Raw genomic sequence first — 18862 nt, forward strand, 5'->3', positions numbered from 1 at the left:
AACCTAGGATTTTACCCTGAATATAATCTCTCATGCACTTGTCCTCTCACAACTCACTTGACTCTTCTTTACAACATTGACCTTGCCTTCAAGCCTACTTTCTTTGGCTTTCGTCCCTCGGATGCTTCCAAGTCTGCGGCATGTCCCAATTTCATTCTTCGTGTATGCCTCGAAGTCGCTTCCCTCAGCTCTTGTCCTTGCTGTCTTGTCCACGGTCCCTCGGATGCTCCATCCTTCACTGGACCCGAAGCCATCAAGCTGAGTCATATGTGTATCCTGCAAACCTGAACACTCACATACACATATCAAATACAAAGGTAAACCTAACTTAAGCTCTTTGCCCAAACATCAAAACACATGGTCACACGGACCATTGGGATTGCTCCAACATGATTCTCAACTACGATGTCCGGGATCGAATTGGTCATCCCAAGATTAGTTGGTTCGGATTATTTGGTTTCCAATAAAAAAAGTAATAAAGTTAAGTGGCAAAATGAAAATCATTTGAGGTGAGTTTGCATTCCTCTTTGCAGCTCTAGGAACTATACTACAACAACAACAATAACAATAACAATAATAACCGAGGATGCTGTGCAAAGTCAATGAAGCATCACCATTCATGCCTTGGAAAATTTTATTTTCTTATTTCTTATTTCAAAATAAATGCGTCAAATTGTTTGTTTAATAAATTAAATTATTTGAGTGAGCTCCAATGAGCATCTCATAGCTTGCAAGCATTTCATTAATTTCTAAGACATGGTTGCCATCAACGAAATGAAAAGATATTGTGAAACATATCGTACTTGTAACACTCACTCAGTAGTGCCCTTTTCAGCCCAAGTGAAAAGAAAGAGTATTAAAGCACCTCTACAGTGGTGATACAATGATAAAATACTCAAAAGGAGTATAAATAAGTTGCATTTCAAATTCACTCAATAGACAAACTAAGAGCAAGGTCATCTACATTTAAAAATTAATCGATCAAAATCTAAACATTTAGATTATTAAAGTAATTAAGAGACTCTAGTCAATTGAAGTGATGGTCTATGTCTTAACTAATATGAACTTAATCTCTCCCTGGAGCTTCGCAAAAATCACAAATGATGTATTTAAAATCCTTTTAACAATCCTATCAAGTTGATGCCGACTTTGTTATATTACCAACTTCTCACTTTAACTCTTGAAAAAGATAATGCTATGGATATCATTGATTTAAACCACTTGCAGATTGAAAGCTATTGTACACAGTTTGATCTCGAAATCAGTTTACTTTTCTACACAGTAGGAGCACCAAGATGGCTATCACAACAATTACCAATATTAACACGGCAAAGAAATCATTGAGAGCATTCAAGTGCAGGGAGAAAACCTCCCTGGGACATCTAAATAAAGGATTCATGAGGGAAGAAAAAGTAGTAAGCCTTGATTTTAATTTTTTTAATTAAAAAAAAAAAAACACAACCAACTGTCTAGTTTTACAAGATACAACAAGAGCAAAATTGAGATGTTGCAGCTCTTTTTCTCCTTGGTTGTTGATTGATTCATAGCAGATATTTAAAGCTGGAATTAGATTGTTCATGGCACCAGCATTGCAAAAACTTGTCTCATCCTGCAAATTTTGATTGCTGTTTGATACCTTTCAACTTTTTTGGATGAGTTCCGCCTGACAAACAATCTTCAATGATCAAACACCTTGAATACCCTAACAGTTTGATCAGCTCCACAAGATGCAAGCTCCATCAAGCTTGGGTCGCCACCATGTGATTCTGGTTCCCTCCAGGCTAAACGGAGAACTGTGGAGACATGGCACAAGAATGGGCTAAGCCGTATTGCAAGAACAGCACCAAATGGGGGTGATTCTGAGTCTCCGACAGTAATTTGTCCACCAGAGACACTCCAGAGTTCTAGGAGACCATTGTCCATGCCAACAGCGAGAGTTCCAGCATTCCTGGATCGATCAATGCCCAGCCAAGCTAAAGCTGTAACACTATCATGGAACTGGGGCAAGATGCAGAGTTGCTTGACAGACGAGCCACCCTCAATGGCCCAAACCTTGACAGTCTTATCCCTTGACCCTGTTGCGAATTGGTTTCCAAATGGATTCCATGAACAGGCCCAAATAATTCGCTTGTGTGCTTCGTGCTTTGCAACTAGCCGATAGCTTGTTTCACCTATTTCACAAAAAAAAAAAAACATTTTTCCATAAAGGATTTACAGAAGCAATGACTCTTATTGTAAAATACCAAAAAATTGCGAATAAAGATAAGAGAATTTTCCGGAATTTTAGAAATTTTCTGGGAATTTTTCCGAGATCGTATGGACGAGTTTACGAGGATAACTTTGGGCCCTTGGGAAGGCCTGTTTAAGGTACCCAATTAAATGAGGAAAAGTTTATTTTTTTTCTTTTCTTTTCTTTTCCTTTCCATTTTTCTTTTTCTTTCTTCCCCGACGCCGTTCCCCGACGCCGATTTGGCCACAGGATTCTGGCTACCATAGCATTGAATGCCTGGTTGTTTTCATGGTATCCATCTTTGATCCGGTTGATACCAGTGTGGTTCAGGGAGGTAAGATTAGGTTGTTGCATGATTTGTGGTCCCATCTTTGTTGTTGTCGTGCTCTAGTTGTAATTTATATTAGATTGTTGCTAATTTAAGGATATTGATTTGTGGACAGCAGTTTGATCCGGGTAGAGAAGATGATTCCAGCAGCAGGAACGACTGTGGAACTTGAGGTAAGGTTTAAAGGTTTGACCTTTGTGATTGATAATTGCTAGTTGTGTTAGCAATAATTGTTAACTTAGGTTTAGAATTAATCTAATGGTGTGATTAGGGTTAAAGAAGCTAACCCTAGATGTCGGTGGATTAGGAATTTGTTTAGCTATTTGTTTATAAATAACTTAGCTAAACTGTACGATTTATTACAGGACGTTGATTCGGGGCGAGCATTTTGACATAGAGGTTGATTAGCTCGAACTACATTGGAGGCGGGTACCTCTTGACTTATCTTTATGATATTGTCTATTGGATATGCATAGTATTTTATAGCTGCAAGCAATGATCATGTTTGCCTTGGTATGTCACGGTTTGATACCCATACCATGATCTGTTGGCCGTTTGTTATGTATCCATGTTTATGTTTCAGGATTATTGCCATGAGTACCTTGGTTTCTAGAGTAAGTGACATACCATACCTACTGAGGTTCGGACTAGGTTCTGGATTTTATTTTTCTGCCATGTGTATCTAGATTATCTGATACCTAGGTTTTTATACCATACCTGACGTGTGTACCTCTATTTGTATATCATATATGATTCGTGTGCCTAGACCTTGATTCTTTGATCTGTGTATATTGTTGGTACACATGCTATGGAAGAGGGATATGTTTAGGATCTAGGTTGTTATACCTTAGAGGACTTGTATACCCTAGATCCGTGGATTTGACCTACTGATATTGTGGTACCCATATTATGTATATATGGATTTTTCTATGCTGATCAGGATATTCCATACTTATTATGTTCAGGACATAGGTTTTTGATATTCTATCTGACCTGTGTACTATAGATTTTGGTATGTGACCATCGCTTTTACAGTACCCATTTTGTATATATGGATATGGTTATGTTGATCAGTTTTGTTATGCATAGTGACACGCATCATGATTGCATCTTGTGCGATTATCGGCTCCACTATGGTTGAGCTCATCGCCATGTACTGCGCACACCCCCACTCATGGTTTAGTGGTATATCGTGCAGTGTGGCGGTTCACTGCTTAGTCTCGTTGGTCATATGACCCAGGTGGCAATGGCCCACTCTGTCTACCGGCATTTAGTGTAGCAACATGGTAGTGGCAGACGGTGGACTCTGTTGGCTCCGTTGGTCGGGTGACTCAGTGTGGTAGCCGACCTCCCGATTGTCTCAGGGAGATGAGAGCATCGAGCCCCCATTTATGATTTGGGGTCACAGATGAGTACTCCGACAAAGATCCCGTCCACCGGCCACTCATCGTGAGCACGACGAGTGCATTGTCATAGCCCTACCCACCCGGTCTCGCCATTTGTGTGTGAGACGAGGGGTGACCAGACGCATCATTAGCATCATACGCATGATGTATTTATATTCTTACGATTGTGTTTCTGCGTGATTGGTCACGATTTTGTTTGATCGCATACTTTTGACTGATACGTGATTATTGACACTTCTTGTGACCCTTTTGTCGGATAGAGTTCCCGTGAGTACTTCCTCGCTTACCTTTCGCCAGATATTCCTATATATGATTAGGAAGTCGATTCCATGTTTATTGCTATTAGATATATCTTACTACTCACGTCCATTGGTATTCACCGAGTTGTTGAACTCACCCCGCCGACACTATCTTTTCGGTACCAAGTTATTTATGGTGTCGCTTGGAGCATCCTGTCTGGTCCCCACGCCACATCGAAGACTTATCGGTCTCACGATGTTTTGTTTGTTTGCTTTATCGTTTGTTTAGCTCACTCTGGTTTTATTTTCGAGTGTTGATGTTGTTATGTGGTATTTTGTATTTGTTATTGGTGTGTAAGCCTCAGGCCAGCGCTTTGTGTTTTGTTTTGCACAGTGGGTCGCTTTATTTTTAAACTGCGTGATGATGTATACATATTTGTGCTGTTGTTTTCTTTTCATTGTTATTATTCCAGCCGCATGTGGTGAGGTATATGGTGTTGTAGAAAAGTTTCGATTGTCCGCCATACAGGGGAGATGCTGCCAAATTTCTTCAGACAGGACTCCTCGGGCGTGACAATTTAGTGGTATCGAGCATAGTTTTACGATATTATTTTTCGTAATTTGGATATTTTGGATATCCTGATACCAGTGTCTTATTTTCTCGGTGTTTCGGATTTTCTGTTTTGGTCTTCTCGATGTGACTTTTCGGGTTTTGGGACCTGACAGCAGCAGGACATCTCCAAGCTATAGGAGGTATGTTGGTATCTCGTTGTCCTATCTTTTTGATTAGTTTATGCCCTGTTCACTATTACAGTTTATGACATGTATTGACACCCTTTACTGGTACCTGTCTAGTTGATATGGCATATGTTTTATGTATTAGGTAAACCAATGATGATGATCGACCTTAATAGAGATTAAGGATTACAGTCTCTGGTGATTTTCCATATCATATCACCAGTAGTTTTAGCTTCTGTTACTACTAGTTGATTAGAGGTTGGAGACACATACCAGTCTCTGTTGTTATTGGCTAGGTGCTAGGTAATGACTAGTAAGTACATATTTTTGTTGACTCAGCCAGTAGTGTACTGATATACTTTAGTTAGTTTCGTCAGTAAATGATTGATTTACTCTTGTTAGATTGGTCAGTAGAAGATAAATTGACGTTTGTTGACTTGGGTAGTCGTGATCGATTTACCTTAGATGAGGTTTTATTTATTTTTGATTTGTTAGTAGATGACCGATTAGTTTTGTTGATCCGATCAGTAGGAAATTGACCTACTTTACTTTTAGATGTTTGAATCTTGGGTTATTCGTGCTTAGTTGGATATCTTGAGCACATCGAGTACCAAGCTTATACTGACGTGGGAAAGGATTGAATTAGCCATATACTATTGACATGGAAAAGACTGAGTTGATCGTATATTATTGACGATTTGGTCAGTCGATAGAGGATCAATGTATCATATTCCATGAGTACTCTAATTTTAGACTATATGTACCTAATAGGATCACTTAGAAGGTGGCATAGGATTTGTGTGGTAGATTAAATTAAATATGCTGATTATGTATATCTATGAAGTGTACCTATGATTGTTATGAGTTGAAGGAGTTCTATGATGGATAGTTCATTTGTAGATAGTGTGGGTATTCCCATCTAGATATGGTTGTTGTGGGTTTCTAGTAGATTATACCCGAGTGGTCTGGTTGGTTTATTGAGGATATCTTATCGATTTAATCTGAGTTGTGATATGTGCAGATGTGTTTGGTGTGGTATCTGTGGTATCTTGATGCTTATGTTTGATATGTGAGTGCACCTGGGTTTAGTATGCCTTATTGGAAGTTGATGTTGATTATACTCTTGGCATATGTGTATATTTGTCATGTGAGTGTTGTTTGAGGGGTATTGTTGATTTTACCTACGATGATATATGTACACGGGTTCGGTATACATTGTTGGAGGTATCACGGTGATTTATACTTATGATGTGAGTATATTTGGTGTGTACTAATTGGAGGATTATGTCGATCATACATATGTTATGTGTGCATGTGTGTCAGATGTATGGTTGGTAGCATCATGATGATTCTACCTATGTTAAATGTAGAATGTTAAATGTCTACATTATGATATTGGTTGTTTTACCCTGTCAACTAATATACCCATTAAGTGGGTGACCGACCCACTAGGAGGGATGATAGAGTTGACTATGGATTTGATTTGCTTACTGGGTGGTTATACCCTAGGCTACCCACAGTGATCTGTGGTAGAGAGATCTCGTGCAGTCTCTAGCTAGATAGTTAGGTGCTTTGGGCACTTATGTATTATTGTGGTAGAGCGTAGCTCTCACATAGTCTGGATCCCACATATTTAGGGATTGTTTTGTGGTGGAGCGTTCCATATATTGCGGATTGCTTGTAGCGGAGCATTGCTCCCATGTTTATTGTAGATATATATTTTGGATTATTTGGAGTGGAGCGTTGCTCCCACATATGGAGGATTTCTTGTAGTAGAGCGTTGCTCCTACATATATGGTATTTCGTGTGATAGAGCATTGCTCTTACACTGGAGGTTCTATTCTTTGGTGATTATATATCGTTAGTGATTAGATCTGTTTATTGTTGGGGATCTTATTGTTAGGAATGTCTGTGATACGGACATTATGTGTCTTGGTTTTACCATTAGTGCTTGCGGTGCCTTAGATGTTTTCAGGGACTCGATGATCCTGGTATGTCGAGGATGTTTGGATAGGTGTCCATTATCTTTGTGGACGATGTTGTGATCTATTACGGATCCGAGGTGAGTCACGTATACTACCTTTGCATAGATCTAGAGATGATTCGACGAGAACATCTATATGTGATTATCAGTAGTGTGTTTTGGGATTGTCTTCTGTGAGATTTTTGGGACACATGATGACCAGTAGAAGTATACTGTGATTCCACAGGAGATCGAGGTTGTTACCGTTGGGAATAGACGGAGTTTATAGAAGAGGTTCGCAACTTCCTTTGTTTGGCTCGATATTTCCGGAGATACGTTGAGGGTTTCTCTCGGATAGCTATGCCACTAACACGTCTGACCAGGGAAGGCGTGAAGTTCACGTGGTTCGAGGATTACGAGACCAGCTTTCAGGAGCTGAAGCGGAGACAAATGTCGGCTCCGATTTTGGTTTTATCTTTTGGAGAGGACGGATTTGTGCTCTATATCAACGCATCTCTACAGGATTTGGGCACTGTTTTGATGTTGCACGACACGGTAGTTTTCTATGTTTCTCGGTAGTTGAAGGAGCATGAGGAGAATTACCCGGTACATGATTTGTGATTGACCGTCTTTATTTTTGCCTTGAAGATTTGGCAGCATTATCTGTACGATGTTACATTTGAGATTCTCACTGACCATAAGAATCTCAAATATCTGTTCACTTAGAAAGAAACTTAATCTTTGACAGAGGAGATGGATGAAGTTCCTAAAGGCTATGTTTGGACCTTTAGCTATCACCCGGGGAAAAGCTAATGTGGTTGTCGATGCACACGGCAGGAAGTCCAGAGGGACTCTAGCTTACCACCGAGTTGTGGTCACGAATTTGATTCAGGGTTTCTTCGAGTTGGGCCTTGAGGAGCAGGGACAGACAGAGCGGGGTATTCTAGTTACCATGGTTGCTCAGTCGTCGATCAGGTCGAGGATCCGATAGGCCCGGCTGGTGATCAGCATTTACAATTTATAGGCAGCCGATAGCTTCCGGGCAGCAGGCCGAGTTCACACGAGACGAGGAGGGTATTATATACTTCCGACGCAGATTATGCGTACCTCAGTCTCATCCGGTCTTACAGGAGTTACTTCAGGAGGCTCATCGCTTTCGATTTGTGGTCCACCCAGGCGGGACCCGCATGTGTTAAGATTTGAGGCATTCCTACTAGTGGAACGGTATGAAGATAGATATCGCGAAATTTGTAGCAAGATGTCTTGTTTGTCCGCAGGTGAAGTCCGAGTATCAGAAATCTGCCGGTTTACTTTAGCGGATTCCTATTCACGAGTGGAAATGGGAACACATTACCATGGACTTTGTGGTAGGTTTGCCGAGGACACGACGAGGCCATGACACGATTTGGGTAATCGTTGATCGATTAACCAAATTTCGCGCACTCGTTAGTGATCCGGAAGATTGATTTCCTGGATCAATTGGTAGATCTGTTTTGCCGGGAGATCATCAAATCACGTGGTGTCCTGTTGACTATTATTTCGGATAGAGACCTCGGTTCACGTCTCGTTTTTGACAGAGTCTGCAGCAGGCCTTGGGCACGCAGCTCTATTTCGGTACAACTTTCCATCCGCAGACAGATGGACAGTCAGAGCGGACCATTCAGACTCTAGAGAATTTGCTGAGATCGTGTGTATTGGATTTTGGAGGCAGTTGGGAGGACCATCTGCCATTGGTAGAGTTCGCCTACAACAACAGCTTACATTCGCCTGTTCAGGTAGCACCGTTGAGGCGTTGTATGTGGTAGGTTTTGTCGGACACCCATCCTCTGGGATGAGGTTGGGGAGGCCCAGTTGTTGGGACCTTATAGAGCTCAGTTTAAGCAGAGTTGGTCCGTACTATTAGACGGAGAGCGTCAGAGGCACAGGACTGCCAGAAGAGTTATGCTGACCGGAGTCGGAGACTCTTAGAGTTCTCCATTTGTGATCATGTATTTCTGCGAGTTTCACCCATAAAAAGGGGTGAAGAGATTGACCTCAGAGGTAAGCCAGCTCCGTGCTACATTGGACCTTTCCAGATCTTGGAGAGGATTGGAGCGGTAGTTTACTGGCTAGCACTACCACCGTCCTTGGTAGGGTGTACGGTGTATTCCACGTATCTATGCTGAGAAGATACGTACCCGACCCAACGCATGTGCTGAATGATATCTCAGTTCCCGTACAGCCTGACGTGACCTACGAGGAGGTTCCGATACGGATTTTAGACCAAAAAGAGCGTCAGTTGCGGAACAGGACTATCCGACTTGTTAAAGTCGGATGACAGCATCATTCGGACGAGGAGGCTACCTGGGAGCTTGAGGATACTATCCGAGCTCGATACCCCCATCTTTTCACTCGAGGTATGTGATTTAATTTACCGTTCAGCAATTATACTCTTTATCTGTTGTAAGTATTTGCTGATGGTAGATAACGAAATTTGGGGACCAAATTTTTATTAGAGGGGGAGAATGTAAAATACCGAAAAATGGCGAATAAAGATAAGAGAATTTTCCGGAATTTTAGAAATTTTCTGGGAATTTTTCCGAGATCGTATGGACGAGTTTACGAGGATAACTTTGGGCCCTTGGGAAGGCCTGTTTAAGGTACCCAATTAAATGAGGAAAAGTTTATTTTTTTTCTTTTCTTTTCTTTTCCTTTCCATTTTTCTTTTTCTTTCTTCCCCGACGCCGTTCCTCGCGCTTCTTCCCCTCGCAACCGATCTGCCCTAACTGCGGCCGCCCGCGGCAGTTTCTCCAACCCGACGCATTCCCTGCGCCGATTTCCTCTGCCCTAGCTTGCACCCGAGCCTTCCTCTTCGCCTGATTCTCACTTCTTCTCCTTCTTGCAACGCCTTAGCCGCGGTTTGCCCTTTTTAGCGCCACCTACTGCTACAGCCGACGCCGGCAGACGAGAGAGCAGAAACCGAGTCTCAGTCTCCTCGCGCCGAGCAACATTGCGATCATTTTTCCTCTGCCCTCTGCCCTAGTTCTTTGCTGTCGAGCCTTTTTCCTCTTCCCGAGTTGCTGCCATGTCCGGGCAGACCTTCAAGTAAAGGAGGGTTGACCAAACCTAGCTGCCTCCTCTCGTGACATGGTGTCGATCCACATCTCGCAGAGGCAGTGACTTCACTTGATCTCGACTCTCGTCTCTGATTAGTTGCTTCGAGCGGAAGTAGTGCATTGTATTTGGAGGTAAGATGACAGTGCGTAATTAGGATTTGGCCACAGGATTCTGGCTACCATAGCATTGAATGCCTGATTGTTTTCATGGTATCCATCTTTGATCCGGTTGATACCAGTGTGGTTCAGGGAGGTAAGATTAGGTTGTTGCATGATTTGTGGTCCCATCTTTGTTGTTGTCGTGCTCTAGTTGTAATTTATATTAGATTGTTGCTAATTTAAGGATATTGATTTGTGGACAGCAGTTTGATCCGGGTAGAGAAGATGATTCCAGCAGCAGGAACGACTGTGGAACTTGAGGTAAGGTTTAAAGGTTTGACCTTTGTGATTGATAATTGCTAGTTGTGTTAGCAATAATTGTTAACTTAGGTTTAGAATTAATCTAATGGTGTGATTAGGGTTAAAGAAGCTAACCCTAGATGTCGGTGGATTAGGAATTTGTTTAGCTATTTGTTTATAAATAACTTAGCTAAACTGTACGATTTATTACAGGACGTTGATTCGGGGCGAGCATTTTGACATAGAGGTTGATTAGCTCGAACTACATTGGAGGCGGGTACCTCTTGACTTATCTTTATGATATTGTCTATTGGATATGCATAGTATTTTATAGCTGCAAGCAATGATCATGTTTGCCTTGGTATGTCACGGTTTGATACCCATACCATGATCTGTTGGCCGTTTGTTATGTATCCATGTTTATGTTTCAAGATTATTGCCATGAGTACCTTGGTTTCTAGAGTAAGTGACATACCATACCTACTGAGGTTCGGACTAGGTTCTGGATTTTATTTTTCTGCCATGTGTATCTAGATTATCTGATACCTAGGTTTTTATACCATACCTGACGTGTGTACCTCTATTTGTATATCATATATGATTCGTGTGCCTAGACCTTGATTCTTTGATCTGTGTATATTGTTGGTACACATGCTATGGAAGAGGGATATGTTTAGGATCTAGGTTGTTATACCTTAGAGGACTTGTATACCCTAGATCCGTGGATTTGACCTACTGATATTGTGGTACCCATATTATGTATATATGGATTTTCTATGCTGATCTTATTCTACATATACTATTCTGGTAGTTATCTTTACAGTCGTCCTACCTGACACTTATCTCCACAGCTGTACTACTCTTCTCTTATGTCTACAGTTGCTCTGCCCAACACTTATCTTTATAGCCGCTCTGTATGGCTCTTCTCCACAGGCGTCCTGCCCGACTTTATCTTTATAGTTGCTCTGCCTGGCACTTATCTTTATAGCCGCCCTATCCGGCTCTTATCTCTACAGCCACTCTGCCCATCATTTATCTCAGCGTGTAGCCGGCTGACGGTGGACTCTGTTTGGCTCCGCTGGTCGTGACTCAGCGACGGTAGCCAGAGATGTCCTCCCCGCCATCTGCACGGAGATGAGAGCATCGAGCTCCCCATTTATGATTTGGGGTCACAGGATGAGTATCTCGACAACATCCCGTCCACTTGGCCACCATCGTGAGCGACGACAGAGTGACATTATTTCTACCCACCTTGGCCTCGCCATTTGTGTAGATGATCGATCGCCGTGGTGACCAGACGCATCATTAGCATCATACGCATGATGTATTATATTCTTACGATTGTGTTTCACGATTCGTTCGCATTTTGTTTGATGCATACTGACCAGATATTATCGACACTTTGGTTTGACGACCCTTTTGTCCGGATAGGAGTTCCTGGTGAGTACCGCCAGTTTCGCATATTCCCTATATATGATTAGGAAGTCGTATTCCATGTTTATTCTTGTTAGATATATCTTACTACTCACGTCCATTGGTATTCACTGAGTTGTTGAACTCACCCCGCTCACACTATCTTTTCAGGTACCAGGTTATTTATGGTGTCGCTTGGAGCATCCTGTCTGCTGGTCCCCACGCCACATCGGAAGACTTATCGGTCTCACGTATGTTTTGTTTGTTTTATGTATCGGTTTGTTTAGCTCACTCCGGTTTTATTTTGAGTGTTGATGTTGTTATGGTATTTTGTATTTGTTATTGGTTGTCAGCCGACCAGCTTTTGTGTTTTGTTTTGTAGTGGGTCGCTTTATTTTTAATCACATGGTTGTACCAGAGGCTGAATTTGATATTAACTGCGTGGTGTTTGTTTTCTTTTATTGTTATTATTCCAGCCGCATGTGGCTGAGGTATATAGTGCTTGTAGAAAAGTTTCAGATTGTCCGCCGTACAGGGGAGATGCTGCCGAAATTTCTTCGGATAGAGACTCCTCCGGGGCGTGACACTTATGAACATAATATTTTCCAAAATTAGCATGGAATTGGAGTGCGATGGGAGATTTTATAAATAAAATTACAAGCTTTTATGTATAAGCTAAGTTCAAATTCTGAAGAATATTTTTCAATTGAGAAGGAATCGTCAGTCAAATAAAAATAAAGCAAGTTTTCCTTGGTTAGTTATAATGCTTCAGTCACTGAGAAATATTATCATAAGTTATATGGCAGATGTCAAACTGCTATGGTGGTTATTAATAAGAATGGTATAGAAAAAATTGGAAAAAACTTGCTAGATTTACTTATGCTTCTCCAGCTTAAGCTACTTACAGCAGTTTGCTGCAAATTTATTTTTCCAGTATTCCCATTATGCTACATCGACTTATCTTTAACCGTAACTTGTTGAATGGGACTTTTGTATCAGGAAAAATGTAGTTGAAATTTTCTTCATTGCAAATTGTTTCTCTAATTAAATCAGGTAGGTATCTAATGTTTTAATGGATTACAGTACAAATCTAAAATAAGTTAAATGATATTCAGATTAGTACATGGTTTGACCATTAGAGGACAAATAGGGTAAGCATACACAAAAATATATCTTGGTTAGGTTGCTCAGTGAATACTATTTGCTCCAAAGCAAATATATTATCTCAGATGAAAAATGCTGGGAACTTTTCATTTGTCATGATTTATGTACAATAATCTAATTTCTGAGCAGGCTGATCTATAAGCTCACTTTCAGATGCAAAATCTATTTTTGGAAATGAGCAGAACTCATTATTTCACTCATTTGTAAATCATTCACTCCATCAATAAGCTCCTCTCTACCATCCACCCTAGGCCACCCTAGGCCGATTGTTCCAAGCAAGCTAAGTGAGTTAGTCAAGCCAGGTGATCAAGGGAGATCTGTTTGTCTCAATTCAGTCGAGTTGATTGGTCCAGTTTTTTTTATCCAACAAGCCCAATCAATTCAATTGGTCCAGACGAGTCAATTGTTTGGTCCAAGCTAGCCAATCAATCCAAGCTGGTCAGTCAGACTGGGTAGGGTAATCATGTTGAGTGCATTGAACAAGCTAGGTGAGGCACCCACGCGTGATCAACTCAACTAGCCCACTCAACTAACTCATCCAGCCTGACCTAGAGAAGGGAAAAATATTTTTCCCTTTATGCTCCAAATAAAATAATATTTTCCAATAGATTTTAGTATCACATTCAAACAATAGAAAATGATCTAACCTCACTAAAAAGATTTTTTTAAGAAAAAATTAATAAATAAATTACTTTCCAAGGAAACAAATTGAGCCTAATAATCGCAATTAATAGAACATTATAATAGTCTATGGATGCTCAATCCAAGTTTATCCAACTTTCATCTAATGATATTTGGTTGTAAGAAATTTAACTTTGCCAACAAAAAGCTCATCAATCATGATATTTTTGAAATATTTAATTGTAATGTTTGCCTTTAGATAACTAAAGTAAACCTAACCTCATAAATTAGTCTAACATACCAGAATTATCAATTGAGAAGATAGAAAAATGGCGATCCCTTGAAACAGATAAAAGGAAAGAGTCATCATGGGAGAATTCCATCTGTGTAACTGTCAAATTGTGAGATTGCAAGCGACCAACAGCCTTCCAGGATCCAACCTTCCATAGCCATATTTCTGCCACAGCTACTGATTGAGCCTGCAAGATAAGGAAAAGGAGCTTTTAATAAAACCTCAATGAAATGGAGTCTGTTAGCATCCAGATTCACTAAGTTTACGTAGATATATCTGTTACACACTGAGCAACAGCGTAAGAATCAATGAGCGAGATTATCTGATCTTTATTCTTGAACATCAAATACATTGTCAAAAGTACAGGCAAAAATTACATGTTTTACCCATATCGGCCACACACACACATATCTGATCTTCATTCTAGAACATTGAATACAATGTCAAAAGTACAGGCAAATACACACACAATTACATGCACAGGTGTTACAGGTACTCAGATTCCCGCTATATTAGTCCTAGGGATGGCAATTTACTCCTAATCCGATGGAGGATTCAATATCCCACCCGAATGAAAGAGGGTATGGAGGAATTTTTTTTGGACCCAATTAAATAATCGGGTATGGGTATTCGAGTATAGAGGCAGGTCTAGTAGAATCCTATCCATACCCAACCCGAATACCCATATATATATATATATATATATATATATATATATATTACAGAAAATTTTCTTCTCTCAAAACTCACTAACTATAGATGTATCATCTTTTTTTTTTTAATTATGTTTTTTTTAATATGATGTTAATTCTAATATGCTTTTATTGAATGATGGTAGTTGAATGAAATGAGAAAAAATATTAATATAGACGATATTCAATCCTCTGATGGATGAGTATGGAAATGGATATCCGATCCCCGATAAGTATGGGGATAAAAGTTGAAAACCCGATAGGGATAAGGACGGAGGATATAGAATCCGATCCAAACTCGACCCATTGTCATCCCTAATTAGTCCAACTTCTAATTTTCAATTGATATAATGATAAGACATGCAGCAAAACCAATTCAAGTACCAACTGTCCTAAAAATAGTATTTAATCTGCGTAATGAAAAAAAAATATCATATTGATCTCACTTGATGTGGCAAGGACCAATGCACTCATCCAATGTAAGAGTCATTTTGGTATTAATACAAACTCGTAATATGAGATTAGTAAGGTGCTTGTTATACTTTGTTTAGTGGTTTCTATGAAAGTTTAATCAAATTACAAGGATTCAAAATGTTTATGTCCATAATATATGGTAGATCAATTGCATAGTACATGAGGCCATATGCAAAGAAAGATATGGTCAGTATTAGAATATATATATATATATATATATATATATATATATAAGTTAAACTATTTATCACTACCAAATCAAATGTTCAAATTAACAAACAAGTTATAAGATACTAAATAGTGTAGCTTGGGGTTTTATGCAAATTTGGTTTACCTTAAATCAATTAAGGAAAATAAATAAGTATTAAAATTGGAGATGTAAACCACATGTCAGATGGAGTCATATGTAGTCATTATGCAGTCCCATTCATAATCTGCTCAAGCAGAAAACCAATCAAAGACAATCCCCAATTCAAAACCATGTCAGCACAATTAGACTCGTGTTGATCCTTGCCGAGTGTTGGCTCAGCTTGGCATCAAGATGATATTCTTGATTATAACAAAATTCACAGCAACAGTGAAATTCTAAATATTGGATCATCGCATTGCTTTAAATACCATGGTTCACAAATTCCATTGATCTCAATATGTATTCATTTAGCTGGATTGAATCAGCAAACACGACAATACGATTTCTGTGAAGAAATCAAGCACAATCGGTCAATAAATTGGGATTTGCTAGATTCATGCAAAGGAATCAAATGGACACGACTGAAAGTGAGAAGAGTTGGTACTGGCATCCCCCTCTAAATTGGCTTCAGCTCCGACTAAATGTGATTATATTGATTCAGTTATTTTTTTTTTTTTGACATTCACTAATTCCTATACAATATTTGCCCACTTAAATGTCAATTAGAAGAATTGATATTGGCATCCCCCTCTCCCCTCCACACTCCAGTTAGCTAGAGGGTGGCAGACTTGCTACAATGGAGGCAAGGGATCAATTCCCAATGAGCGTATGCCCTCGGAAAAAAAATCCCTCCCACCCCCTAACCAACTTAGCGGTTGGCTATAAACTGACCCCATGATTTACCTTCACCTAACCTGGGGACAAACATTGAGGGACGCCTAGAGTGAACATAATCACATTTTGCTACAATAGTATTTGCCACACTAACTTTTTATGGGTTTCCATCCTAATTTTCTAATACTATAATCCATAAAGTATGGATATCATACCATAACTCATAAATTTTTCTTTAGCATAACGTCTCATGTTGATCAAGCAGAACTCTAACAACTCCTCTCCATCCAAATAGTCACTTTTGATCTAATTAATTATATATTCGTCAATATTTCCGTGATGAATTATAAACCCAAGATATCTTTTAAATCCATCCATCTTAACTATTATTTCATAAGTTTTGTTATTCGTGAAATTGCATTTCTTATATTTAGTCTAGTTCTAATTGATTTAATCCCTTTACTTTCCCAAATTTTACTCCACAATTAAAAAAAAATTTAATTATTTACAGCTTCATCAATTAGTAGATTATTGTTAAAAATATTGTGATTTGTCTTAATATGGCTGGTAAGTTCATCTAGATTAGAGTAGCATAACCTGACAATTGTAGAAAAATTATATATTGCACTCTTGGTAGCATTAATATTGAAAACTTTGCTATCATGTATGTTCTTCGTCACATTAATATAGCTACTAGATATTCATTTCCTCTCTAAAGTCTATTATAACAACTTGGTTTTTATCATCAGTTTTCCCAATTGGATGAAAATTATATGCAAACACTTCTTTTCTTTGCATTCCTCCAATTTTTTATCTTATTATAAATGAGATTTGCATTTAGGCATGAAAAATAATTTTTAGAACTGTTTATTTTATCTCATTCTTCTCTCCATCCGTTTTTCAGAAAGGTTCATCATACTGAATTTCATCATCATCAAATTGTGTTTGTCTTCTCAACTATCTAAAGTCACCCATATACAATAGATAAAAAAACCTTTGTGGCATTTAATACTATGTTACAAATTTTATAATTATATATTCAGATTTTCTATTTCAATAACTTTTAGTATTCTAAATGGCAGTTGAGGCGGCTGCCTAAGCAGGAGGCGGACCTCACCCACCGCCTTGAACCGCACTGCCTTATGTTTAGGCGATGGTAAAGTGTTTCCGATTCCAACTCGGGCGATGGGTCCGGGCGCATCGCTGGACTCGGGCGATGCATCCGAGCACGCACGACAGGTCCGAACTCGTCGTCGGGATTAGGCGATGTGTCCAAACACGTTGCGTCCGACGCTGAAACACCGAAGTCGATCGCCGAATAGAATAGGTTTTTTTTTAATCGAAACTTTAGATTAATAATTTTAATCATGATTACGATAATTTAAATAAACTTAATTAAAGCCCAATAAAATTATCCTATATATATATATATATATATATTAATTTTTTTATTAAAAAAAGTATTTAGATTAACTTTTTTATTTTTAGTTAATATATTTTATAGTAATTTTTTAAAAAAAAATTATCCTTTATTTAATTTTTTTATCCTTTAGTTAATATATTATTTAATTATGTATAAAAATAGTAAAAAAAAAATTAACCGGCTAGGATGCAAAGGCGGTAGGCGATCACTAACCGGACCACCACCGCCTACCGCCATTTACAACACTAGTAACTTTATTTTTGCCACTTTTAGGGTGTAAATCTCCATGTGGTTTAGCAATTACAACTGTGCAGACCTTGCTTGGACATTTGTAGCTTGGAGTCTTTACTAGAAATATCTAAAATGATAATCTCAATTAGCCTCATTGACTATCCCGGGGGTGACCGGCTCAGTCCCAAGGATGTTTCCCACCAGCCACAGGGTAAATCGGGAAGCGCACGCGGCGGCCATCCCAGAAGCCCACCATCCTTTGATTACGTCCCCCATTTGGAGAAAAAATTTCTGCAAATATGTCGTAGTTGGGGTTCGAACCACAGGTGCTGGGTGACAATTTGGATGTCCTACCGCAGCACCATTTCATCCCATAAATGCCTAAAATAGTGTATATCAATATAGCATTGTTCTTTAAGACCTATAATCAAATTGTAATCTAACTATTTATTTTTTAATAGTATCCATTAAATCACCTTGTGTTGTGTGACCTAAGATACATTTAACTACCTTGTCACTTGTTTTTATGAGTTCAGACTCCAAAGCCAATCATGGAAGTCATTGAAAATTTTAATAAAAACATTAGAACTACACACTTAAACTACTTAGTTTTAAGTCAAAGCTCAATAGGAGCACCATCTTGCCCTACAATCATAATTGTTTCATCTTCATTCCTTCAATGTATCTTGGATGATAAAAGTATTACCCTTGATATACTAATGTTTTATGTAACCAATAGAAGTGGACCATTAAGAGCATATACCTTGCATGATGAAGCAACTAGCATTCCTTTGTGATCACAACAGATGGCAAACAATTCATTTCCATGACCATAAAGCTTGTGAGATTCAGGCCACAGTGTATGATATGCAAGTTGCTCCTCAACTGGAGGCACAGTCAAAACAGCAGGCACAGCATCAGGAATTGTTTCTAGAGAATCTGCAACATCATTCTGAAGCCTGCTTGGAACTTCACCAGTAGCTGTACATGTGGACAATAATATCAGATTTACCCATAACGCAGATGAAAAATGTAAATGAAACACTTGCAGTACTGTATTAAACACACTAAACCAAATTTGTATGTAGAAAGAAAAGACAGTTATGGTTGGTGATTGTATAGTTAGCTAT

The 18862-nt window shown here is 39.1% G+C and overlaps 1 protein-coding gene across 2 annotated transcripts in view; it reads right to left on the reverse strand.

The window, feature by feature from the left end:
- Nucleotides 1-1311: 1311 nt before the first annotated feature.
- LOC121985259 (elongator complex protein 2-like) overlaps nucleotides 1312-18862 on the reverse strand; it is a 30597-nt gene continuing 13046 nt past the window's right edge. For both annotated transcript variants that reach the window (XM_042538593.1, XM_042538594.1), the window contains exons 8-10: nucleotides 18496-18713; nucleotides 13898-14075; nucleotides 1312-2171 (exon numbers count right to left, since the gene is read on the reverse strand). In XM_042538593.1, the coding sequence (XP_042394527.1) occupies nucleotides 1678-2171; nucleotides 13898-14075; nucleotides 18496-18713 (890 nt within the window). In that variant the 3' untranslated portion in view covers nucleotides 1312-1677. The remainder of the gene's footprint in view (nucleotides 2172-13897; nucleotides 14076-18495; nucleotides 18714-18862) is intronic.

This window comes from Zingiber officinale, chromosome 5B, assembly GCF_018446385.1.
Source record: "Zingiber officinale cultivar Zhangliang chromosome 5B, Zo_v1.1, whole genome shotgun sequence".
In the NCBI taxonomy this organism is placed as follows: domain Eukaryota; kingdom Viridiplantae; phylum Streptophyta; class Magnoliopsida; order Zingiberales; family Zingiberaceae; genus Zingiber; species Zingiber officinale.